The sequence below is a fragment of the Vulpes vulpes genome, chromosome 12 (assembly GCF_048418805.1).
Source record: "Vulpes vulpes isolate BD-2025 chromosome 12, VulVul3, whole genome shotgun sequence".
Classification (NCBI taxonomy): Eukaryota; Metazoa; Chordata; class Mammalia; order Carnivora; family Canidae; genus Vulpes; species Vulpes vulpes.
The window spans coordinates 123602400-123629762 of NC_132791.1; the positions used below are offsets into that span (position 1 = coordinate 123602400).

The 27363-nt window shown below is 41.9% G+C and overlaps 1 protein-coding gene across 1 annotated transcript in view; it reads right to left on the minus strand.

Annotated features, from left to right (window-relative positions):
• Positions 1–16772: 16772 nt before the first annotated feature.
• Positions 16773–27363, minus strand: part of FDX1 (ferredoxin 1) — a 41131-nt gene continuing 30540 nt past the window's right edge. Inside the window, exon 4 of the mRNA XM_072729880.1 lies at positions 16773–27212. Coding sequence (XP_072585981.1) covers positions 27098–27212 — 115 coding nt within the window. The 3' untranslated portion in view covers positions 16773–27097. The remainder of the gene's footprint in view (positions 27213–27363) is intronic.

A 27363-nucleotide genomic window follows, 5' to 3' on the forward strand; every position in this document is an offset into this window, starting at 1 on the left:
GGGTTGTTTCTAGTTCCCTAGCCTTGGAGGTGTACTTAGCAGACAGAAATTTGACAGCCAGAGTCCCTGGCAGAACTCGTGGACATGGGTTCATGGCCCTGTTCCCCACCCACAGTGCTGAGGGTCTAATTAGTATGAGGAAGAGAGGCATTCAGCTAAAATTACCAGCCCATCCAGATGACAAAGAACCCAGCACCCAAGAACTTAGATAACTCCTTGCATTGCCTCATCCTGTGAGTTCCATGTGATTGCGAAAACAAATTACTCACCCCAGAAAATCACAGCCTAAGTAAGAGAAAATCAGAAAGGAGAAAAGAGGAAGGTTGTGTTCTCCCTGCAATTAAATATGTATAACTAAACCATGAACTAGGATCAAAATTTTGTCAGCGTGACAAAAGTTAAATTTCTGTTCTGGATGGAAGATCAGGAAATTATTTGAGCTGCTTATTAATAATTTAATCATGGTCTCAGTGATTATCATCATGAATGAGCAATACCTTTTCCCATAGGCAGAGACCTCAAGCCTAAGAGAACTATGGGAGTGGGCATCATGGTATAATTGGGTCTCCCCATTAGATGGTAGCAGGGTAATTATCAGCAGTAGGCTTGATGGACATGCCAGCATGCCACTGGGGCATGGCAGTGAATGCTTCTGGCTCTAGGCACAATGGGAAAGCAAACATTTCCTTGGCATTTTCCATCTTCCCTACAGTGTCCTCTTCCCTCTTTCGCATATCTCTTCTCTTACCCTCTCCCCTCCCATTCTAACATATTCCTCCACCCTGGGTTGCCTGGCACTGCTTCCGGCTCAAGGTGTGGCTAGATAAGAGGTTAACTAATAAAAGTATATAATGTGCACAGCGCCGCCCCCCTCCCAGAGGTATTCACTAGTAACTAGAGGATTCTCTAAAACAAAACAAAACTCTTTTTTTCTGTTATGAAAGATAACACTGTTAACATTTCAATGTAATTCCTTACATTCTTTAGTCTTTGCATGATTTTCATTTGGACTTTTTTTTTTTTAATTAATTTTTATTGTTGTTCAATTTACCAACATACAGAAAAACACCCAGTGCTCATCCCGTCAAGTGTCCACCTCAGTGCCCGTCACCCATTCCCCTCCAACACCCGCCCTCCTCCCCTTCCACCACCCCTAGTTCGTTTCCCCGAGTTAGGAGTCTTTATGTTCTGTCTCCCTTCCTGATATTTCCCAACATTTCTTTTCCCTTCCTTTATATTCCCTTTCACTATTATTCATATTCCCCAAATGAATGAGAACATACACTGTTTGTCCTTCTCCGATTGACTTATTTCACTCAGCATAATACCCTCCAGTTCCATCCACGTTGAAGCAAATGGTGGGTATTTGTCGTTTCTAATTGCTGAGTAATATTCCATTGTATACATAAACCACATCTTCTTTATCCATTCATCTTTCGATGGACACCGAGGCTCCTTCCACAGTTTGGCTATTGTGGCCATTGCTGATAGAAACATCGGGGTGCAGGTGTCCCGACGTTTCATTGCATCTGAATCTTTGGGGTAAATACCCAACAGTGCAATTGCTGGGTCGTAGGGCAGGTCTATTTTTAACTCTTTGAGGAACCTCCACACAGTTTTCCAGAGTGGCTGCACCAGTTCACATTCCCACCAACAGTGTAAGAGGGTTCCCTTTTCTCCGCATCCTCTCCAACATTTGTTGTTTCCTGCCTTGTTAATTTTCCCCATTCTCACTGGTGTGAGGTGGTATCTCATTGTGGTTTTGATTTGTATTTCCCTGATGGCAAGTGATGCAGAGCATTTTCTCATGTGCTTGTTGGCCATGTCCATGTCTTCCTCTGTGAGATTTCTCTTCATGTCTTTTGCCCATTTCATGATTGGATTGTTTGTTTCTTTGGTGTTGAGTTTAATAAGTTCTTTATAGATTTTGGAAACTAGCCCTTTATCTGATATGTCATTTGCAAATATCTTCTCCCATTCTGTAGGTTGTCTTTTAGTTTTGTTGACTGTATCCTTTGCTGTGCAAAAGCTTCTTATCTTGATGAAGTCCCAATAGTTCATTTTTGCTTTTGTTTCTTTTGCCTTTGTGGATGTATCTTGCAAGAAATTACTGTGGCCAAGTTCAAAAAGGGTGTTGCCTGTGTTCTCCTCTAGGATTTTAATGGAATCTTGTCTCACATTTAGATCTTTCATCCATTTTGAGTTTATCTTTGTGTATGGTGAAAGAGAGTGGTCCAGTTTCATTCTTCTGCATGGGGATGTCCAACTTTACCAGCACCATTTATTGAAGAGACTGTCTTTCTTCCAATGGATAGTCTTTCCTCCTTTATCGAATATTAGATGACCGTACATTTCAGGGTCCACTTCTGGGTTCTCTATTCTGTTCCATTGATCTATGTGTCTGTTTTTGTGCCAGTACCACACTGTCTTGATGACCACAGCTTTGTAGTACAACCTGAAATCTGGCATTGTGATGCCCCCAGCTATGGTTTTCTTTTTTAAAATTCCCCTGGCTATTCGGGGTCTTTTCTGATTCCACAGAAATCTTAAAATAATTTATTCTAACTCTCTGAAGAAAGTCCATGGTATTTTGATAGGGATTGCATTGAATGTGTAAATTGCCCTGGGTAACATTGACATTTTTACAATATTAATTCTGCCAATCCATGAGCATGGAATATTTTTCCATCTCTTTGTGTCTTCCTCAATTTCTTTCAGAAGTGTTCTATAGTTTTTAGGATATAGATCTTTTACCTCTTTGGTTAGGTTTATTCCTAGGTATCTTATGCTTTTGGGTGCAATTGTAAATGGGATTGACTCCTTAATTTCTCTTTCTTCAGTCTCATTGTTAGTGTATAGAAATGCCATTGATTTCTGGGCATTGATTTTATATCCTGCCATGCTACCAAATTGCTGTATGAGTTCTAGCAATCTTGGGGTGGAGGCTTTTGGGTTTTCTATGTAGAGTATCATGTCATCGGCGAAGAGGGAGAGTTTGACTTCTTCTTTGCCAATTTGAATGCCTTTAATGTCTTTTTGTTGTCTGATTGCTGAGGCGAGGACTTCCAGAACTATGTTGAACAGCAGTGGTGAGAGTGGACATCCTTGTCTTGTTCCTGATCTTAGGGGAAAGGCTCCCAGTGCTTCCCCATTGAGAATGATATTTGTTGTGGGCTTTTCGTAGATGGCTTTTAAGATGTCAAGGAAAGTTCCCTCTATCCCAACACTCTGAAGGGTTTTGATCAGGAATGGATGCTGTATTTTGTCAAATGCTTTCTCTGCATCTAATGAGAGTATCATATGGTTCTTGGTTTTTCTCTTGCTGATATGATGAATCACATTGATGGTTTTACGAGTGTTGAACCAGCCTTGTGTCCCAGGGATAAATCCTACTTGGTCATGGTGAATAATTTTCTTAATGTGTTGTTGGATCCTATTGGCTAGTATCTTGTTGAGAATTTTTGCATCCATGTTCATCAGGGATATTGGTCTGTAATTCTTTTTGGTGGGGTCTTTGTCTGGTTTCGGAATTAAGGTGACGCTGGCCTCATAGAACGAATTTGGAAGTACTCCATCTCTTTCTATCTTTCCAAACAGCTTTAGTAGAATAGGTATGATTTCTTCTTTAAACGTTTGATAGAATTCCCCTGGGAAGCCATCTGGCCCTGGACTCTTGTGTCTTGGGAGGTTTTTGATGACTGCTTCAATTTCCTCCCTGGTTATTGGCCTGTTCAGGTTTTCTATTTCTTCCTGCTCCAGTTTTGGTAGTTTGTGGCTTTCCAGGAATGCGTCCATTTCTTCTAGATTTCCTAATTTATTGGCGTACAGCTGTTCATAATATGTTTTTAAAATCGTTTGTATTTCCTTGGTGTTGGTAGTGATCTCTCCTTTCTCATTCATGATTTTATTAATTTGAGTCTTCTCTCTCTTCTTTTTAATAAGGTTGGCTAATGGTTTATCTATCTTATTAATTCTTTCAAAGAACCAACTCCTGGTTCTGTTGATCTGTTCCACAGTTCTTTTGGTCTCGATATCATTGAGTTCTGCTCGAATTTTAATTAACTGTCTTCTTCTGCTGGGGGTGGGGTCTATTTGTTGCTTTTTCTCTAGTTCCTTTATGTGTAAGGTGAGCTTTTGAATTTGAGATCTTTCCAGTTTTTGAATGGATGCTTGTATTGCGATGTATTTCCCCCTCAGGACTGCTTTTGCTGCATCCCAAAGATTTTGAACGGTTGTATCTTCATTCTCATTAGTTTCCATGAATCTTTTTAATTCTTCCTTAATTTCCTGGTTGACCTTTTCATCTTTTAGCAGGATGGTCCTTAACCTCCACGTGTTTGTGGTCCTTCCAAACTTCTTGTTGTGATTAAGTTCTAATTTCAAGGCATTATGGTCTGAGAATATACAGGGGTCTATCCCGATCTTTTGGTATCGGTTCAGACCCGATTTGTGACCCAGCATGTGGTCTATTCTGGAGAAAGTTCCATGTGCACTTGAGAAGAATATGTATTCAGTTGAGTTTGGATGTAAAGTTCTGTAGATATCTGTGAAATCCGTCTGGTCCAGTGTATCATTTAAAGCTCTCGTTTCTTTGGAGATGTTGTGCTTAGAAGACCTATCCAGGGTAGAAAGAGCTAGATTGAAGTCACCAAGTATAAGTGTATTATTATCAAGGTATTTCTTGAGTTTGGTTATTAATTGGTTTAAATATTTGGCAGCTCCCACATTCGGGGCATATATATTGAGGATTGTTAAGTCCTCTTGTTGGATAGATCCTTTGAGTATGAGATAGTATCCCTCTTCACCTCTCACTATAGTCTTTGGGGTAAATTTTAATTTATCTGATATAAGGATGGCAACCCCTGCTTTCTTTTGAGGACCATTTGAATGGTAAATGGTTCTCCAACCTTTTATTTTCAGGTTGTAGGTGTCCTTCTGTCTAAAATGAGTCTCTTGTAGACAGCAAATAGATGGGTCCTGCTTTTTATCCAGTCTGAAACCCTGCGCCTTTTGATGGGGTCATTAAGCCCGTTCACGTTCAGAGTTACTATTGATAGATATGAGTTTAGTGTCATCATATCTATTCAGTCCTTGTTTTTGTGGATTGTTCCACTGAACTTCTTCTTAAAGGGGAATTTTAAGAGTCCCCCTTAAAATTTCTTGCAGAGCTGGTTTGGAGGTTACATATTCTTTCAGTTGCTGCCTGTCTTGGAAGCTCTTTATCTCTCCTTCCATTTTGAATGAAAGCCTTGCTGGATAAAGTATTCTTGGTTGCATGTTCTTCTCATTTAGGACCCTGAATATATCCTGCCAGCCCTTTCTGGCCTGCCAGGTCTCTGTGGAGAGGTCTGCTGTTACCCTAATATTCCTCCCCATAAAAGTCAGGGACTTTTTTTCTCTTGCTGCTTTAATGATCTTCTCCTTATCTTTGGAATTTGCAAGCTTCACTATTAAATGTCGAGGTGTTGAACGGTTTTTGTTGATTTTAGGGGGGGATCTCTCTATTTCCTGGATCTGAATGCCTGTTTCCCTTCCCAGATTAGGAAAGTTTTCAGCTAGGATTTGTTCAAATACATATTCTGGCCCTCTGGCCCTTTCGGCGCCCTCAGGAACCCCAATTAAACGTAGGTTTTTCTTCCTCAGGCTGTCATTTATTTCCCTTAACCTATCCTCATGGTCTTTTAATTGCTTATCTCTTTTTTCCTCAGTTTCCCTCTTTGCCATCAGCTTGTCTTCTATGTCACTCACTCGTTCTTCCACCTCATTAACCCTCGTCGTTAGGACTTCTAGCTTGGATTGCATCTCATTTAATTGATTTTTAATTTCTGTCTGATTGGATCTAAATTCTGCAGTCATGAAGTCTCTTGAGTCCTTTATGGTTTTTTCTAGAGCCACCAGTAGCTGTAAAATAGTGCTTCTGAATTGGCTTTCTGACATTGAATTGTAATCCATATTTTGCAACTCTGTGGGAGAGAGGGCTGTTTCTGATTCTTTTTTTTGAGGTGAGGTTTTCCTTCTAGTCATTTTGCTCAGTGCAGAGTGGCCAAAAACAAGTTGTATTGGGAAAAGGAGAAAAAGAGAGAGAAGGAAAGAAAAGAGAGAAAGAAAAAAGAGAAAGAAGAAAAAAGGGGGAAAAGAGAAGAAAAAGAAAGAAAAAGAAAGAAAGGAGAAAAAAGAAAAAAAAGGGTGGGGTGGGGTGGGGGAAGCAATCAGAAATCAAGAAGAAAGAAAGAAAAAAAAAGCACAAAACAAAACAAAAAAAAAAAACACACAAAAAAAAACAAAAACAAAAACCACGGGGAGTATCTTCCGATTCTGTATACTTTAAGTCCCTTGACTTCCCTTGGAACTGGTCCGTCTCCTTGGTCTTCTGGGGGAGGGGCCTGCTGTGCTGATTCTCAGGTGTTAGCACTTGGGGGAGCTGCTCTGCCCCTGCCTGGTGCAGGGCTCAGTGGGGGCTGTTCACCCCGTGAGGCCCCGGGAGGAAGCCACAGTGGCGGGGGCAGCTCTGGGACCCTGGGGTCAGCTCCCGCAGTAGCTCCGGGGCTCTCCGTCTGCAGGGCCCGGGGGCTCCCGGGCGGGGCCGCTGATCTGCTCAGCTCGGGGCAGGAGCGTCCTCGCTGTCCTGGGCCCTCCCGGCCTCTGCCTGTCCGGGGGGGAGACCGGATCCTGGGCTGTGTCCCGGCGCCCTGTGCTCCGGAGCCTGCGCTGTTGGATTCGCGCTCCCGCCCCGCAGCCCCCTCCGCGGAGCCGCCGCCCGAGCCCCTCCGAGCTGTTCCCGGAGCCGCGCCTCCCCCTCTGCGCGGAGCTTCTTCCTCCGCCCGAGCCGCCGCCGCCGAGCTGCTCCCGGAGTCCCGCAGCCCCCTCCGCGGAGCCGCTGCCCGAGCCCCTCCGAGCTGCTCCGGGTCCCGCCGAGCGCTGCAGCCCTTAGGGAGCTCGGTGCACTCTCGGGGGCGCAGTTCCTCTGTTACTGTCCCAGGGAGCCCGAGGGCCTCCCCGCCTTTCTGGGGATCCTGCTCCAATTCCCCGGGAGGCCTTTCTGCCCGGGAAGGTTGGTGCAGCTCCTGCTCCTCCGGGACGGGGCTCTCCTGTCCTGGGGACACTCGCCCCGGCCTCAGCCTCATTTGGACTTTTGAGTATAGTTGAGATGACACTGCAGGAAGGGTTACGAAGCCTACTTTATTTTTATTAAATGAGCATTTCCCCCAAATTGTTCTAGACTCATAGGAAAGATCATTTTTAAAGGTACATGTACTATTCCACTGAGTGGATCGACCATAGTTTATTTAACTCCTTCTTTGTTGTCATAATTCCTCTTAAGGAAAGAATTGTCTGAACTTAGAAAAATGATTTTAAATCCTAGAAGTAATAACAGCTAACATGTATTGAATAGTGACTAGATGCCAAGTATTCTTCTAAGTGTTCTGTATTTATTAACTCACATGACCGTCACAGCAAATTTGATAAGAAGAGTACCATTAACGTCACTGCTATTTTGCAGATACAAAGAGTTGGATGTAGAGAAGATGAATAATCTGCTTAAGTTCCCAGCTAGGAAGCAGGAGAGTAGAGTTGGTGAATCCATGCACTCTGGTTCCAGAACTTGAGGTCTGAACCTCCCATGAGTTGGATGACCAAGCCAAGGGCTTAGGTCTGAGCTGGAGTCACAGGTTCAGAGTTCAGCAATGAGGAGAGAGTGCTCAGAAATTCATGGTTGAAGCAAAAGAAAGTGGATGGGGAGAAAGAACAGAAGGTAGGGAGCAAAGAGTCAAAGAATGATGTAAGAAAGGCCAAGAGAAGATTCTCCAATTGTGGAGAACCCTAAAATAGGACTTTGGGGAACAAGAATGTCTACAGTGGGTTTTAACAACAGTTTTAATGAGGGATAATTGATGTAAACTGTATATCCTTAAAATGTATCATTTGATAAGTTGAAACTGTCACCACAATCAAGATGGGGAACAGATCCATCACCCCCAAACTTTTGTCATGCCTTTCTATAATCTCTCATCACCTTAGGCAACCACAGATTTTCTTTCTATCACTATGGATTAGTTTGTATTTTCTAGAATTTCATATAAATGAAATCATACGGTACGTACTCTTTTTCTGTCTGGTGTCTTTCAGTGTCATTATTTTGAGATTCATTCACATTTTAATGCATATCAATAGTCATTTTTATTTCTGAGAAGTATTGCCTTGTATCAATATTTCAAAGTTCTTTATCATTCACTTGCTGATGAACATTCAGGTTGATTCCAGTTTGAGATTATTACACATAAAGCTACTCTGAACATCCCTTTTCAAGTCTTTGTGTGGAAATATGCTTTCATTCCACTAGTAGTGGAATGGCTGGGTCATATTTTAGGTTTAACTTTTTAAGAAATTGTTTTCCAAAGTGGTTGTACCAGAAACTATGAGAATTCTAATTCTTTTTAAAAAATATATTTTATTTAAATTCAATTTGCCAACATATAGTATAACACCCAGTGCTCATCTCATCATGTGTCCTCCTCAGTGCCTGTTACCCATTAGAGAATTCTGATTCTTCCCACATCCTTGCCAACACATATATATTTTTTTAATAAATTTATTTTTTATTGATGTTCAATTTGTCAACATACAGAATAACACCCAGTGCTCATCCCATCAAGTATCCACCTCAGTGCCCGCCACCCAGTCACCTCCGCCCCCCGCCCACCTCCCCTTCCACCACCCCTAGTTCGTTTCCCAGAGTTAGGAGTCTTTCATGTTCTGTCTCCCTTTCTGATATTTCCCACTTATTTTTTCTCCTTTCCCCTTTATTCCCTTTCACTATTTTTTATATTCCCCAAATGAATGAGACCAAATAATGTTTGTCCTCTGATTGACTTATTTCACTCAGCATAATACCCTCCAGTTCCATCCATGTCGAAGCAAATGATGGGTATTTGTCGTTTCTAATGGCTGAGTAATATTCCATTGTATACATAAACCACATCTTCTTTATCCATTCATCTTTTGATGGACACCGAGGCTCCTTCCACAGTTTGGCTATGGTGGACATTGCTGATAGAAACATCGGGGTGCAGGTGTCCGGGCGTTTCATTGCATCTGTATCTTTGGGGTAAATCCCCAGTAGTGCAATTGCTGGGTCGTAGGGCAGGTCTATTTTTAACTCTTTGAGGAACCTCCACACAGTTTTCCAGAGTGGCTGCACCAGTTCACATTCCTACCAACAGTGCAAGAGGGTTCCCCTTTCTCCACATCCTCTCCAACATTTGTGGTTTCCTGCCTTGTTAATTTTCCCCATTCTCACTGGTGTGAGGTGGTATCTCATTGTGGTTTTGATTTGTATTTCCCTGGTGGCAAATGATGCGGAGCATTTTCTCATGTGCTTGTTGGCCATGTCTATGTCTTCCTCTGTGAGATTTCGGTTCATGTCTTTTGCCCATTTCATGATTGGATTGTTTGTTTCTTTGCTGTTGAGTTTAATAAGTTCTTTATAGATCTTGGAAACTAGCCCTTTATCTGATATGTCATTTGCAAGTATCTTCTCCCATTCTGTAGTTTGTCTTTTAGTTTTGTTGACTGTATCCTTTGCTGTGCAAAAGCTTCTTATCTTGATGAAGTCCCAATAGATCATTTTTGCTTTTGTTTCTTTTGCCTTCGTGGATGTATCTTGCAAGAAGTTACTGTGGCTGAGTTCAAAAAGGATGTTGCCTGTGTTCCCCTCTAGGATTTTGATGGAATCTTGTCTCACATTTAGATCTTTCATCCATTTTGAGTTTATCTTTGTGTATGGTGAAAGAGAGTGGTCTAGTTTCATTCTTCTGCACATGGCTGTCCAATTTTCCCAGCACCATTTATTGAAGAGACTGTCTTTCTTCCAGTGGATCGTCTTTCCTCCTTTGTCAAATATTAGTTCACCATAAAGTTGAGGGTCCACTTCTGGGTTCTCTATTCTGTTCCATTGATCTATGTGTCTATTTTTGTGCCAGTACCACACTGTCTTAATGACCACAGCTTTGTAGTACAACCTGAAATCTGGCATTGTGATGCCCCCAGCTATGGTTTTCTTTTTTAAAATTCCCCTGGCTATTCAGGGTCTTTTCTGATTCCACACAAAACTTAAAATAATTTGTTCCAGCTCTCTGAAGAAAGTCCATGGTATTTTGATAGGGATTGCATTAAACGTGTAAATTGCTCTGGGTAACATTGACATTTTCACAATGTTAATTCTTCCAATCCATGAGCATGGAATATTTTTCCATCTCTTTGTGTCTTCTTCAATTTCTTTCAGAAGTGTTCTATAGTTTTTAGGGTTCTATAGTTTTAGGGTATATTTAGTTCTATAGTTCCTTTACCTCTTTGGTTAGGTTTATTCCTAGGTATCTTATGTTTTTGGGTGCAATTGTAAATGGGATTGACTCCTTAATTTCTCTTTTTTCAGTCTCATTGTTAGTGTATAGAAATGCCACTGACTTCTGGGCATTGATTTTGTAATCCTGCCACACTGCCAAATTGCTGTATGAGTTCTAGCAATCTTGGGGTGGAGGCTTTTGGGTTTTCTATGTAGAATATCATGTCATCAGCGAAGAGGGAGAGTTTGACTTCTTCTTTGCCAATTTGAATGCCTTTTATTTCTTTTTGTTGTCTGATTGCTGAGGCTAGGACTTCTAGTACTATGTTAAATAGCAGTGTTGAGAGTGGACATCCCTGCCTTGTTCCTGATCTTAGGGGAAAGTCTCCCAGTGCCTCCCCATTGAGAATGATATTTGCTGTGGGCTTTTCGTAGATGGCTTTTAAGATGTTGAGGAACGTTCCCTCTATCCCTACACTCTGAAGAGTTTTGATCAGGAATGGATACTGTATTTTGTCAAATGCTTTCTCTGCATCTATTGAAAGGATCATATGGTTCTTGTTTTTTCTCTTGCTGATATGATGAATCACATTGATTGTTTTATGAGTGGTGAACCAGCCTTGTATCCTGGGAATAAATCCTACTTGGTCATGGCCAACACATATATTGTCAGTCTTTTAAATTTTTAACATTTGAAAATAAGTGTTTTTCTAATAAAATCAGTTGAGCTTCTCTTCATGCACTTATTTACCACTTCCTTGATGAAGTGTCCATTAATGTATTTCCCTATTTTTCTTACTGAGCTATTTTATTGAGTTTTGGGTTATTTATAAATTTGGATATAAGTAATTTATCAAATATGGATTTACAAATATTTTCTTCCAGCCCGTGGTTTGACTTTTCATTCTATTCACCTTATCTTTTGAAGCAGAAGTTCTTAATTTTGATATAGTACAATTTATTATTTTCTTCTATGGATCATGCTTTTGGTGTCATAACTGAAAAATCTGTGGCCTAACTCAAGGCTATATTTTACATTTAAATCTATAATTCATTTTGAATTCATTTTTTTGCACACCGAGTAAGCATGGATCACAGATCATGTTTTTGCATATAGATACCAATTGTTCCAGAACATTGGTTGAAAAATCATTTTTCTTCCACCAAATTGCCTTTGTACTTTTGTCAAGATCAACTGACCATATACATGTGAGTCTGTCTCTGGACTCTGTATTCTGTTTCATTGATCCATATCTCTATCTTTAGTATCACAACATCTTGATTACTGTATATTTATAATACATCTTGAGCTAAGATACTGTAAGTTCTCAAAGTTTGTTCTTCAATTTATTTTGGCTATTTTAGACCCTTTGCATTTCCATATGCATGTTAGAATCAGCTTGTGAATTTCTACACACAAAAAAAGCCAAAGCCGCCTAGAATTTTGACTAGCAGTGTTTTGAATCCATGGATCAATTTAGGGAGAATTGGCATTTTAACAATTTTAACAAATCTCTCCACAAAACAGATTTTTAAGTGCTATTTGGTGTGCATTCACTTCATTACCCAGTTTTTCAGTAAAGTCTTAAAGTTATAAATACATACTCATAAATGTTTTGTGATGTGCATGTATGTGTGTGTGTGTGTATTTGAAAACTATTGAAAGGGCTGTTTCATGTTTTGACCAACACAGTAAGGGCAAAGCAACATGTGTGGAGTCAAGAGCACAGGACTATGGGAAGGTGAGTCCCAAAGAATCGGTAGAAATTTTTCAGTGGACCTCCCTAGGCAGTAAAACTGATGTTATTATGTTGTGTTAGCATGTTAACATGTTCTGGAAAGATATTACTTAGATCTCAAGGCCAGAAAGGCTTCTAGTGACATTGGGGTCATAGCCTGAAAACCTCTTCCAGGAGAAAGAAAGCCCCCTGACCATGTCACCTCAGATCTGGAATGATAAAAGTGATAAAAGTCCAGCCACCAGACTTCAGAAAATCTGTTCACCTCTATTCCACGTGATATGTGAGGCTTTATAGCATTGGATCACAACTCATTTTCCTAGCAACTAATGATACATGTGCACTTGGTCACCTTCTATTCATACTCAGGTTTGAAAGATTGCTAACTATGAAGTTATAGAAGTCTTTCTTTTTCTTCCTCCTCTCATTTTTCTTTCCTTCTTTTTAATTTTTTGTTGTTGTGATAGAGAGAGAAAGAGAGGGAGAGAGAACATGAGCAGGGGGAAGGGACAGAGAGAGAGAGGGAGAGACAGAACCATAAGCAGGCTCCATGCACAGCTTGGACCCCCATGTGAGACTTGATCTCATAACCCTGAGATTATGACCTGAGCCAAAATCAAGAGTGTAAACTGACTCAGCCACCCATGTGCCCCTCCTTTCTTTTTAAATTTCTGATACATTGATTGATGTAAAAGTCTTGCATCCCCCTAACCATCATCCCTCCAAGCTAATGGTGTACCCTGGGAACCCTATCTCAATGCAGGAGCAAAATGAGCATATACACTTCAGCCACCAAAAAGAGAACTAGCGTAGCCTGTTTTCCTTGTCCCTTCCTTCTAGGAATGGTTTTTGGTTACTTGCAAAGGAAAGCATCCTTCTTGCCCTGAGTCTTGTGCAGAATTGCATTCCTTTAGGACAAGTGCCCCAGCATCCCCTGAAAGTCCCCCTGTTGGGATCCAGAGCCTACTCTGAAGCCCACAGTGGAGCTGGGTATTTGGAGCACGAATGGTGGTGCTTTCTGAACCAAAAAACATGAAGGAAAGTGCTTCATGGTATATTCAGGGCTCTTGTCTTGACTTCAACTTATTCAACCTTTGTGTCAGTGACTTGCTGGAAAATAGAAAATCATGGAGTCAGAGAGTCAATGTGATGGGGAAAAAAAAACCAATGCTCACCGTTTCTTGTTTTTCAGCCTCCCTTGGAGGGAGGCAGGGGTCATGTAACCAATTCGGGCCAATGGATTGTGAGCCAAGCTCCTCCTCATCTTCTTTGCTTGGAGCATCTTGTTTCAGGTTGTCCTACTGCAGGGTGGAGGGGGCAGCCCAACCCACATTTTGCTTCATGGAAACGAGAAATAAATATTTTTGTGTTAAGTCATTGAGGTTTAGGTTTTGCCTGGCAGGGCAGCTACTGTTGATATTGTCAGTGTAGCCAAACCTCCTAGTGCGGGTGGGAATCAGTCCTTGGTGTGAGGCTGAGTCCAGCAGGACAAGCAGGGCTGTCGGTCATCAGGTGCTGTTAACTAGTAGAGGGAGCCCCCAGGACCACCTCTGTGCTTCTATTTGTCTGAAGTACAAGTGAAACTGAGCTCCAGATACCACCAAACTATACCCATAGGTAGTGGATGCGGCCTTTCTGTGAAAAGATGAATGATGTCTTGAAACAGGAATGTCTGCCAGCACCCCAATGTTTATAGCAGCAGTGTCCACAATAGCCAAACTGTGGTAGGAGCCATGATGTCCATCAAGAGATGAATGGATAAAGAAGATGGGGCTACATATACAATGGAATATTACTCAGCCACCAGAAAGGACAAATACCCACCATTTGCTTCAACATGGATGGAACTGGAGGGTATTATGCTGAGTGAAGTAAGTCAGTCGGAGAATGACAAACATTGTATGGTTTCCCTCATATGTGAAATATAAGGAATAGTGAAGGGGAATATAAGGGAAAGGAGGTGAACTGAGTGGGAAAAATTAGAGAGGGAGACAAACCATGAGAGACTCTTAACTCTGGGAAACGAACAAAGGTTGTGGAAGAGGAGGTGGACGGGGACATCGGGTAAGTGGGTAACGGGCACTGAGTAGGGCACTTGATGGGATGAGCACTGGGTGTTATACTATATGTTGGCAAATTGAATTAAAAAAAAGAAAGAAAGAAAGAAACAGGAGTGTCCAAAATCCCTCTAAATGAAAACTTTATCACCTACTAGTTCACCATGCTTTGGAGGGCAGGCGTGGCGGCGTGGAGACCTTGGAGAGTCGTCAGGCAGACCCAGATAAGGAGGCATACTGGTTTCCCATTCATGCTGAGAGGGGGGTGACATCAAAACCTTTCTGCCACGAGGAGAAAGCAGCGTGGTAGTTGCCTGCCCATCATGGACGACAGCCAGCTCATTACCGAGGAGGAGAGAGCAGCCCTCCCTCAGCAGAGGGGCTGGAGGTGGTGTTTATCTGAAGCGTGGTTACTTAACACGGTCTCCCTTAGAAATTAGAGTGTAATAGGAATATCAGCAAGGCCTCCAAAAATAAGTAAATAAGTAAAGCTCTCCCTGGCTCTAGGCTTACCTAGATTTGCCGCCTCATAGCCATCGCAGAGTATGTTAGGAGAGTCCATCAGGGTCGGAGTCCCCTTCAAGAGGAACTGATATTCATCGACAGAGAGAATTTGGAGGTTGCAGCTTGATCGTGTTTCCTTTTAAACAAGGATTAATCCTTCTGGGGGAAACGGTGATCCAATCTATTTATAACCAACTGCTTACGTAGCAACATGAGCTCTGGGAGAAAAGGAGAAAAGGAACTTTTAAACTGCACCTTAGTCTCAGAATGGCAAAGGCATTCATGCCGAAAAGAAAGTCTTCTTTCTTGTTTCAGCAGTTTAGCGCTGCCTGCAGCCCCGGGTGCGATCCTGGAGACCCGGGATCGGGTCCCACGTCGGGCTCCCCGCATGGAGCCTGCTTCTCCCTCCGCCTGTGTCTCTGCCTCTCTCTGTCTCTCGTGAATAAATAAATATAATCTTTAAAAAAAAAAGAATAATATTCAGGACAGTTGTCTGCTCACCTTAGAGCTCAGGTATTTTAGAATTCTTTCAGATTTAGGCTGCAAAGAACTTTTGGCAAGTTAGCCAGAATGATAGCCTGATGTCACAGGATTAAGTGACAACTCAGTCAAGATGGTTCTGCCTCCGTAGCTGCCGAAGTTCATTATTGCTAAAAGGAGACCAGTTCTAAGGGGGTCTCTGGGGTGGCCCCCAGAAGAGCATGCTGCTTTCTTCTAAGCAACTGTGGCAGTGTGGCACGTGGACAGTTTCAGGTACGGCGCAAGTGTGTTCAGGGAGAGCGGGCTTGGCTATGGTCGGGGTCATCACCACAGGCTTCAGATCCAGTCAATCCGCACGAGGCCAAGACAAAAAAATGTCCTATTATGCAGTCCCGTGACCCAGCCCTCTCACGTGCTGACCAGGGCACCTCGCCTGGCCCTCCAACCCCAGGGCCGAATCGGCTCATTAGGGGGCTGAGAAAGGTGGTCCAGAAACTGAAAGACAAGAATGGCAACAACAGGCAAGGTGTTTCACTGTTTCTTCCCAGAACCAAGTTTGTTTAATTATTAGGATAGCTGTAGGTGAAGCTGCCAAAATCTTATTAAAAATATTGACAGATGAAGTGATACTGTATCTGGGGTTTGCTTGACAAAATACAGGGTAGGGTGTATTTGGGGCGGTAGGGGCATGGCAGGGCTTGAGGTTATAGATGAAATAGTGATCACTAGGAGCTGGTATTTGTTGAAACGGGGTGATGGGTATATGGGTGGCATTCTTATAGGATGGCTTTCTGGCTCAAACAAGCTAATGGGTGCAAAGTGCTCAGCATATAGTCAATGCTCAATAAACAACAGCCATTGTCCCCACTTCACCCTTGAGGATGTGATGCGCAGAGAGCTTAAGTAATTTGCCTGAGGTCACCTATGTAGGAAGCAGTAGAGCAGGATCTCCAAACCACACCTATCTCATCCCAAAGCCTGTGCTCTCAGCCTTTCTTCTCTCTATATATGTCTCCTTCCCCTCTATTTTTCTACAGCTTTCTGCGGTTTACCCCTACCTGGCCCCTTTTTCCCTTGCAAAGTTGCATCTTTTTCATCCTCCCTCCTCTAAGAGTCCTGAGTGGACCTGAGCCTGGTTATAAGGTCAGATTTCTCAATAATTTATTCAACTGTGATGGGCACAGAATGAGGTGCGAGGGTTGCAGAGGGGATCACAGTCACAGAGGCTTACAAAGAGTTATGGAGCAACCCCCAGGGGTGGCACCCCCCAGGTGCCAGGCTCTCTGCCAGGTGTCCAGAGAGGGGCATACACGAACGTAGAACACGCAAGGTCCCTTGCCTTCAACTGAGGAGTCTGAGGTAGAGGTGAACTAGAAAAAGCAGGACTTGGGATGGTGGCCTGTGAGCTGGTAACTGAAATGTGCTGTTCCTGTGTCAGAAGCCAGGGCAGGGTGCTTGGAAACACAACGATGGGATACTTTGACTGAGTCTTAATGCACAGGAAGCCTGCTGGAGAGGATGTGTGGCCTGCAGGGCAGTGTGCACAGCTTGGCGTTGCGTAGCAGGGCGGTGCCTGTGGGGCCTTACATCAGGAGCCAGAAGCGTGAGCAAGGAATGGTGGAATCTGGAGCAAGTCACAGAAGCTTCGTCTGCAATTTTTTAAGATTTTATTTATTTATTCATGAGAGACATACACAGAGAGAGAGAGAGAGAAAGAGGCAGAGACACAGGCAGAGGGAAAAAGCAGGCTCCATGCAGGGAGCCCGACGTGGGACTCGATCCCGGGTCTCCAGGATCACACCCTGGGTTGCAAGCGACGCTAAAACGCTGAGCCACTGGGGCTGCCCTTCGTCTGCAGTTCTAATGGGTGCGGGCTCTAACCCACTGGCCTGTGTGCTTCTTCAGCTTTCCTGATAAAAATCACACAGGGTGACTGTTCGAAACTGCTTTCCCATTCTACACCAGGCTTACAGTCTCGGTCTCAGGGCACAGGCTTCAAATGAGTCCTTTCAACAAGCCCTCAGATGGCTCTCAGGATTCAGCAAATTTGGAAAAACAGCCTGGAGGTGATGGAAGAAGTGGAATGTGTTCTGTTTCTCCTCCTTTTTCATGGTTTGTTTTTTCCTTTTCATTAGGTTACGTAGGCTTGTGCTTGGTCCATGCTCTAGCTCTCCACTGAGCCCGGTAAGAGGGCCAGGAGAAGACAGGATGGGTCCTGGAGGCTGGGGGTGGTGAACAGAGATATATATGGGTCAGAAAAGTATGTTTGTGGCCATTTGGAGACTTGTACTAGAACATGCCCTGGTGCAGAGATGAATGCTGTCTCCTCCTGGCATTCCTCGGGAGTGCTGCCCAAAGCTCCCTCCTAGAGTGGTGAGTGATTTGACAACACAGATTCTATATGTGTCGTATGTAAGTGGACTAAGGATTAGGTTTCCTAATACTGAGTTAGTGCTGCTAAAGCTTTCCATGATGAAAAAATGCTCCCTATGTTAAGCATTTTGGCTTCAGACAGTTCAGAAAGGATTAGAGGGGAATTTGACTGCAATTCGTGGTTGATACAAAAAAAGGGGGTGGGGTGGGGGGAGGAGCAGGGAGGGAAAGAGAGAGACAATGCCAAAAAATGAAAACTCATTTTAGCTCTTCTATTAAAGCCAGATGTATTTTAGGCCCTGTTTCTAGGCAACTGCATAATGGTAATATTCTTGAATCCTTTTTTAAAAGATTCACAACTGTCAGAGTCAGTAAAGGTCAGAAGGTAATTATAAAGTAATAAGGCTGACATACTTGAGGCAGGATCACTCCAGCAGCGCTTGGGAAGCGGTGACATTTTGTATTTTACATTCATCTTCAGAAACTGGAAGACCTTCCTGGATGCACTTTACTGTGCCCCTTTGGCAAGACCACTGCCCTGGTCACAGTGAATGTCATAGTGGCATTTAACCTCCAAAATCACCCATTTGGGCACCGAAGAAAGCCCCATGTGTGCACAGCCTTCTGTGGGTCATTAAGAGGGTATAAACAAACGTCTAAGTCAAAGTAGAACCAATAAGGAACTTTCCAACTGGAAATTGCCTTAGAGATCAGTCCAACAGGCTCCATATAAATAAAGATAAGGAAACTGAAACCAGAGCTAGGAGGGAGAAAAGGAGAGGAGTCTGTTAAGTGCTGCTAGGTGGAGGTCTATCCATGTTGCCATTTTTCCCCATTAGGTTGACTGATTGACTGATTTAGGGAGGCAGAGGGAGAGAGAGGAAAGCAGACTCCCTGCTCAGTGTGGAGCTCAATGCAGCGCTGGATCTCACAAATCCTGAGATCACGACCAGAGCCGAAATCAGAGTTGGACGATAACCAGCTGGGCCATCCAGGTGCCCCTAGTGTTGCCTTTTTTCTTAATTTTGTGTGTGACCCTGGGACAAAGAAGGAAATTAACATTTATTGAGATTTACACAAATGATGCACCTGCTTTCCAACATTTCAGTACAAGTATCTAGTGATAGACGGGTGTGTCAGGCACTGAGCTCTGAGTGGGATACACAGCATGTGCTCACAGCTCGGTGGCAGAGACAAAGCCCACGGCCAATCTCAGTACACACTGATATAGCAGATGCTAAGAGGGAACCGTATCCTGGGCCCCAGGAAGAGGGCACTTCACCCCAGCTGGGAGCCCAGAGGACATTTCCCAGAGACGTCTAAAAGAGGATCAAGAGTTAGCCGAGCCAAGAAGAGGCAGGAGCATGCTCCAGGGATCAGGCTAAGCAAATGCTGAGTTACGAAACTGCATGATGTGTTCAGGGAACTACAGGGGTTTTTGTGTTACTAGACTGTAAGGCACGAGGCTCAGGAGCTCATGTGCTAGAGCAAGGGGCTTGGACTTCGCCTGTGGAATGTGAAATGATCCAATCATTCATCCAAACAGATCCAAACAGATCCAATCTATTTTCAGATTGATCATCCTAATGGAGGATGGTTTTAGTCCAGGCTTGTTAAAGCTTTCTTACAACTACTACAGCAAAACTTGGTGAGATCTTGGATGACACAATGGGCTCTTTCCATTTGGTGACAGGAGAGGATGTGGACCCTTCAGGAAGCCTAGAACCCAGGAAGCCTGGAAGCTGCGAGAGGCTGGGCCATCTGCTCCAGTCCATGGTTGGCTTACAGGCTCGCCTCCAGTCTGGCCAGCCTCCAAAGCCCAAAGAATCCCTCAGCAGGTGAATGAATTTTAAAGTACCGTGACAATGAAATTCATGGAAGGAGACCCATGTGGACATGTCAGAGCCTTCAGTCCTAACAATCCAGGGTTCTGTAGACCAGACGTCGCAAGATGGCAGTCCAATGTTCCTGCTCATGGCTGTTTTATTCATTACATATAACATTAAAAAGAAACCAAACTTAAAATCCTTGCAAACATACAACAATCAGGAGATTTCACATACAAACTTGGGTCCCAGCTCTCTTGGGGAAAAAAAAAATCTGAAAATACCAGCCTGCCTTCCTATTTGGCAACAAAACTGGCCGGAGAGGAACAACAGCTACTGCCATCCTCCTGGTCCCCTCCTCCCCTAGATGGGACATGGTCTCATATGCCAGTCTCTACGTGGGGCTTTTACAGGTGACCTCTGAGGCTTCAGAAGCTGACCCTAACTTGTCCTGAATGTATCCTTTGTCCAAAACCATGGCCCCTCATCTCCAGCCCGGGTTTATCAGGTGAGCAAATAAGCAAATTCTTTCAAGACTAACCAGTTCCACCAGTAAACTCTCTCCTGCTAATTACTCAGTGCTAGTACCTGGTTGGATGTGGAAGGTGTCTTGGAGGAGAGGGACACAACAGGTACTACACAAAGGGGCAGAGAGAGGAAGGGTAGGGTCAGGTGGGGAGTAGGAGGCAGAGCACCCCTGAGAATCAGAATTCTAATATGACCTGGCTCCTTCAAGCTGCAAGTCTTGAAGGAGCTTCCTGAATATCACAAGGGAAGGATGTGAAAGGGGGAGGGCAGGGCAGACAGGAGGAGCGAGAGCAGAATTAACATCCTGGCGGGAATGGGATAGGGGAGATTCCTCTCTTCTTTAAGCATCATGGACAAGTGTTTAAAAGAAAAACATTAATAGCCATGCACTTCTAAATTTTATTACTAATTAGAACTTAACATGCTTGGAAGTTTTGAATGAGGTGTGAAGTGCAAAGTATGTTACCTTGGGCAGGGGTAAGCTTTTCTAGTTCAAAACTAATGCCCCCTACAAAAGAGCTAAGGGTAATGGAATGTTTCACCCAGATGGTTTGGCTCTTTGATATCTACAAACATTTTGAAAACACTTAAAATATTTTTCAACTTTTCTATGCAGTTGCATTAGGTGATGACTGTTGGCTTACTTATTTCCTGTTTAGCTTTTCCTTTGCTCTCTCTCCAAACAACTTTTGGTTTGGAAGACTAGTCAGTTCACGAAGTTGGACTTGTGGCATAAAAATGTTGTGTAATAATGGAGACACATGAGTGCCAACAGGTGGTTTCATAATCTAATGCCTTGTGGTAAGTTCTGTTATCCTGCTGCTTGGCATGTATTCTGGGCTTGATGGTGGATATTTTGAGGTGTGTGCATTAACCACATCAAGATGAGGCTTGAAACCCCAAGGATGGGGTTTCACAGGGCATCTGGCAGGGTTCCAAGGCTGTGCATGATTCCTGCACAAATGCAACCAGCTGGTTGGCTGAGAGCTGGTGCAACAGTTAGACAAACATTTTAGTCTCTGGCGGAGTAAGAAAAAGCCAGAAAAGTCAGCTTTCTAGGGCCAGCGTCTCTGCCCTTTACAATACAAGAAACCTCCATACTCAAAAGTCTGATCATTGAGCACTGCGCTGTGCAGGACACACAAGCAGAAGCTGGCAGAGGTGGGCGCCAGGTCAAAGTATGCCCACCCCACTGCCGAGCAAATGAGCACTTTATTTTCAGTTTCAGGATATCTGGCAGCATTCTCAAAAGAAATAATCATTTTGTCCTTCTGAAGAGTTCAACTGTCTGGCAAAAGTAACAGACTTAAAAACACTTGAAAGTTTGTCTCCTCATCATCCTGATAAGAGCTATAACCCAAGACTTTAACCTTGGAAGCTGTCAATGGTATAGAAGCTTGTTGCTTTTCTTTAGTTTAGTGACTCATTTAACATAATTACACTTATTAATCCAAAGCTCTAACCTGAGATTTTCTCCTCTCACAAGCCCCTGCTATTTACCCCAGAAGCCATTCAGGGAACAGTGGTAGGCATGCCAGTAGGTCTCTTCATAGGAGATTCATTTAAAAATTCAACTAATATTGAGTGACCACCTACTATGTGCCAGATACTCCTCAAAGCATTTAGAATGTAACATGAACAAAAGAGACTGGAATTTAATAAAAGACTACAGGAACTGTCAGTTTTGGTTTCATAATTCAAACCTGATCTTAGGTAGACTGTATCAGTTGAAATTACTGTATACATGGCAATCTTTTTTGCAGTTTTACTCGGTTGTAGAGGACACTGCTCAAAACTGAGCAGTCAGAGCATGGTATTTCCCCACAGCAGAGTTAGGTTAAATGGCACCCTTATGGGATTGTTAGAATTTTCTTCGAAATGTTTTCACTCATGCTCAAGAAGTGGTTTATCTATCATGCAATATCTAGCCAGTGATCATACTCTTAAAAAATCAGATTTAACATAATTACACTTATTAATCCAAAAAATATCAAGGAATATGTAAAAAAATAATAATAAAATCTGAGCTTGATTAATATACTTAAACTCCTATGTATAATCTCAATTTAGTAGGAGACAGTAAGCTGATCATGCTAGAGTGCTCGTCTTCCTTTCGGAGGTTTCCATGTGGCAATGTGTTTTGAAGTATTACAAGGAACTGTGTGGTTTGAAAGAACTGATGTTGCTCTAAGTAAACAATTTATATTTCCATTTTCAGCCACAGGTACTTCTTTTATTAGAATTGCTCCTTATTTTTTCTTCCAATAAAAAGGCAATGAGTTATTTCCAGCTCACACTCACAGCTGCATTGTTATCTGCTTCCTTTTGTAGTTATTACAGACTAGAAATTTTCAACTCATCACTACTTCTTGAGGATTTAATATACGTGGTTATCGATGGACTATTTTTCTAACATAAAAGATTATAATATAGCACCTTCATTTTTAGCACATTCATCAGGTGGGTAGTTAGACTTAAGATTAACCCTTATGTACATCTGCTTTTTAAAATAACTATTCTAAATGGGAAAAGTCAAAGAATCGAGTCTCGGTCTGCAAGTCCTACATAAGAATTCCGCCTCTACTTTATTACCTAAGGTCGAGATTTTTGTCAAGAAGTAACAGTGAACAACTATATAGTGCTTTATAGTTAAAAGTGTTTACACAGATTATCTTTTAATTTAAGTACTACAAAATGTTGTCCAGTGGCTATTGTTACATGGAGGAGAGAGTGGTTTGGCTGAGGTACTGGGTAAAAGTATCTCTACTTACCAGATAGGTAACCAGAGGGTTGACTACCTCAAGATGGAAGATCTGTGAGGAGGCACAGATAGGTGTCAAGAGGTCACTGTATAATTTTCTATGAATTATAAAGGGCTCTCATACAAATACACAGTGAGCACATGTCAAAGATTTATTTAGCTCATTAATGAGTAGGCCAGCAGAATGACAAACCCAGCTCAAAGATGACACGAGAAACGAATACACACATGCAGACATGGACACAGTGGGAAAGAGTGCTGGACGGAGACCACACAGGTCACTGTAAAAACATGATAATGCCCTACAAGACAGGAATCCATAACTCTCAGAGTTCCCTTTTCTACCAACAAGAAAACCTTTGCAACTTAATCTTCTCTAAGTTACTTAACATCTAACTTTAGAATGGGCGATGGAGTGGCTCAATCGGTGAAGCATCCAACTCTTGATTTTGGCTCAGGTCATGATCTTAGGGTCCTGGGATCGCTCCCCACTGAGCAGGGTGCCTGTTTGTCTCTCCTTCCCTTTGCCCCTCCCCCTCTAGCATGTGCTCTCAAATAAAAAAATGCATCTTTTTAATTTTTTTTTTTTAAAAGTCTAACTTTAGTGGGGCTGTGTCCTAATGACCAGTAAGTACTAAGTCAGAGTTACCTCCTCTGGAGGTGGGATCAGCAAACTTTTTCCATATAAGGCCAGATAGCACGTATTTCAGGTGGCACAAGCTATTTGGTCTCTGTCATAACTACTCAACTCTGTTTCGATCAAATGAAAGCAGCCATAGGCAATAAATACTGGATGAGCATGGGGCATTCCAGTAAGGCTGACTGACATGAAACAGGTGGGGGGCTGGATTTGACCCCTAGGACATAATTTGCTAATGTTCCTGTCCTAGAACATCAGGTGATCCTTGGGTGCCCCATTAGACAATCCTCTAAGTGCCCCTTTACTTTTAAAGAGTTTATTTATTCATGAGAGACACACAGAGAGAGGCAGAGACATAGGCAGAGGGAGAAGCAGGCTCCCTGTGGGGAGGCCGATGTGGGACTTAATCCCAGGACTCTGGGATCATGCCCTGAGCCAAAGGCAGATGCTCAACCACTGAGCCACCCAGGTGCCCCTAAGTACCACTTTAAAGTGACCTGCAGTAATCTTTTTGCTTTATTTCCAAATTTTAGATAATTTTAAAAAACATATCCAGATCTTCAAACAATAAACCCCATGCTTTTCCCTCACTGCAAAGGAGAGCTCACCTTGTTTTCTCTCTGATGCACACTCAGTCTCTGGAGTTCAGTTAAACAAAATAAGACTCTATTTTTTAAAGGACATTAAAACTATTAGGAAGAGTGTGTTTCTCAATTTTTCTGTCTTTGGTTTGCTTGGTTTGGGAAAATAGTCTTCAAACTACCTACCTATCCCTTTTTTCGCTGCCTTAAGGAATGCTCATTAGGACCAATGAGAAGCCTAACACTAATGAGAAACCACTGAGGCCTTCTGAACTACGTGATGGCAGGTGGACACTCACAGGATGGAGGACCGCCCATGTGGAGGCTTGGTCATGATAGTGTCACAGAGGGGACAGAAACCATGTACCACCTACAGGACCAACTATCTATAAGATCTAAGACCAGCAGAGGGGGGACCCGGCTTTGGGTCATCCAAAAAGCTACTTCATTCAAGGTATGTTTAAAAAAGAAGACAAGTTGAACAATCTTTTTTAATACAGTGGAAATTATCTGATTTCTCAGGAAAACCTGTGTCCTGATTTCTGTTAAGTTGAAGAGGCAGGCTCAGTATACATGCCTATATTGAGCTCATGAGTCTCATCCCTAACAGAAGACTGCCACAGAGCAAAATACTGGAAGCATAATCCTTATAACAGGTTTTGTTTAATTCAAGTATTTATTATGTACCTATTGTCGGATAAATACCGTGATAGACACTGCAGTTACAAAGTAGAACACAACCCAGTCCTTATTCATAAAAAGCTTAGTCTAAAGCACCTGGGTGGCTCAGTCAATTAAGTATCTGCCTTGGGCTTAGATCATGATCCCAGGGTCCTGGGATTGAGTCTTACATCAGGCTCCCAGCTCAGCTGGCAGTCTGTTTTTCCCTCTGCCCCTCCCTCAACTAAGCGTGCATGCTTGCTTGGTCTATGTCAAATAAATAAAAATCTTAAAAAAGAAAAAAAAACTTTTTTTAAAAAAAGCTTAGTTTATTAGGGGACAAATAGGGCACTACATGTAATAATAGCCATATGCAGTAAATGCTGTAAAGGGCAGTCTGAGGCAGAGTACTTGGGCAGATATGAAGGAGGAAAAAGACTTAATCAAGTGGAATGGTCAGCAATGCCTAATAGACAAAGAAAACCAAAAAAGCATGATGGGTCTGATGTAATTTTATAACATCAAATCAAGTCTAAAAATTAAAAGACAAATAATATATCCAGGTAGTAAGATGAGCAGCTGAGAGTCAGGAGGAAATGGGAATGAAGGCACTGATTAGATGATTTATTACTAACAGTTTCTGCAGAAGTAACGCTCACTACAGAGATCTTTCCCATCTACCTCACTACTCAATGGCCTCTCGTAGATTTAAATTATCTTTTAACTCTGTTTCTGTTCTGAAATAGCCACTCCATGTCTGCAAGTGATCATGCCTTCCTCCTGCCAGCTGGTTTCCTAATTTTTAAGTTTCTAGAAACTTATAAACAAAAGAAAATCTATCGATAAAAACAACTTGATATCATGTGATGTGTTGACACATGAAAGGAATCCCGTTGTTGCTTAACCAAGATCATATTTCTATTCTTAAATATTTTTCTATTAGGAAACAAAGTTTGTGTATGTTTGAATACCTTTGAATAGTTTATGCTTAAAATAAAGTTTCATATACTATTTTTAGAAATGTACATACAACACATTATTTCTACTTTTTAATTTATAGAGTGATAAGTTAACCTATAAATAAGAAATCCATCTAACAGATTCTGATCCAAAATGTGGTTTACTACAAAATTTCAGGGAGTTTAAGAGCAAGAAAAGCAATTAAAAGAGTGGTAAAAAGAAAAAGAAAAAGATGCAAAAACATATAATGAATCTAAGTTCCCCATTAGAAAACAATTTTTCAAATGAAATATAACTGTTCTAGTAAATGCTAAATGACTATGATAGAAGCCACATGGATCACCATGATACTTAAATAGTTATAAAGAAAATAAGAAAACTGTCCTTTATGACAAATTAGACAACATTTTCACAGCAAAAGTTAGGCAAAAGGTTTTCAAAATTCTTAGAATTGTTCTTTTGAAAAACTAATTCAGCAGTTCTGAATTACTTATGTAATTACAGGTTGGTTTTATTTGTGAAAACCAAATACAATATTAAATGTTAGCATGTAACCAACAATTATATATACTATTACACCAAAGGAAGCTGCCTTTCTTGATGGCAAAATGCAGAGAAATGTAAACTAAAATTATACAGCATTGAAAGGGAACCTACCATTATTCCCTCTCATTTTAAACAACTGTCAGGAAGAAAACTGTTGGGAGTTACAGAATAAAACCAATGAACCATCATAATAAAGAAGACACAGAATCTTTAAAAATTCAATGTAAGAGCAAAATCCAGCCCTTCTTGAAAAGTTTAGAACACTTTAGTTAAAAGGCTGGTTTTCTCAGGCAATAATGTGCCAATAAGCTAACTTGAAAATAATGGTTACTGTGGTGGCTTTAAATCATGTCTGCAAGTTCCCAGACACCCTCTTCAGGTGATGGGCCAGACTCAGTACCTCACTCCTAATGAGAAGAACAGGCAGAAATGATGCTGTGTGACTTTTATACCTAGGGCACACCTGGCACAGGCCTCCCTCTCATGGTGCTGGCTCGCAGAAGCCAGCCACCATGCTATGAGGAAGCCCAGAGACTTTTCACTGAATCAAAACTCTGAAATATTTATTTAGAAGGCAACAAAAATCTTTGAAATTTGAGCAATTAGTTATGTCCATTTAATTATTGCTATAAATAAGATATTCATAATTTCTCTAGTTTCAATTTGAACATATAACTTGTAATAAGAAGATTCGAGTTCTAGTACATTATCTTCTAATTTGCTCTATTGCTCCAGACAAGCCATGTTAGATCTCTGCCTTCACTCACATCTAACAGGGAAAATAATACCTTTTATTAACCTAACTTACAGGTAATTAGACATAAGACTTATGTGAAAACATCCTGCTAGCAAACATAAGGTATAATATGTATGATTCTAGAATAGTAACTATTTTCTAATATTTGATTTGCTTTTTATAATTTAACCAAAATAAAGATGGCATATTTTGAAATCTATAAAATGTAGTAATGTAAAGTCGATTAAAGTGGTATAGCTAATAATCATAATAAACCCCTTCACCCATGTTCTCATGTAATTACATTAAGAAATAATTATAAAAATAGGTAAAATTTTGTGAAAATATTCCGATTTATTCTAGTTTAGGAGTTCTTGCCCACATCAACGGATTGTCTGGCATCAGCCACAACATCAGGTACCCGAACCGTCATGTTGTCCATAGCCTTTGTCAAGCAGACTTGGCAGCCCAATCGAGATCTGCAGAAAAAAGCGAGAAGTACGGTTTAGGATTCAGTATGTGTTACTCACAAGGCACTACAGTTGATGATAGCACATTTTCTTACCCAAAGCAGTTAGGGATTTACTTACCTTTTCAATTTCCATTACATCAAAAACATATACCCAACAG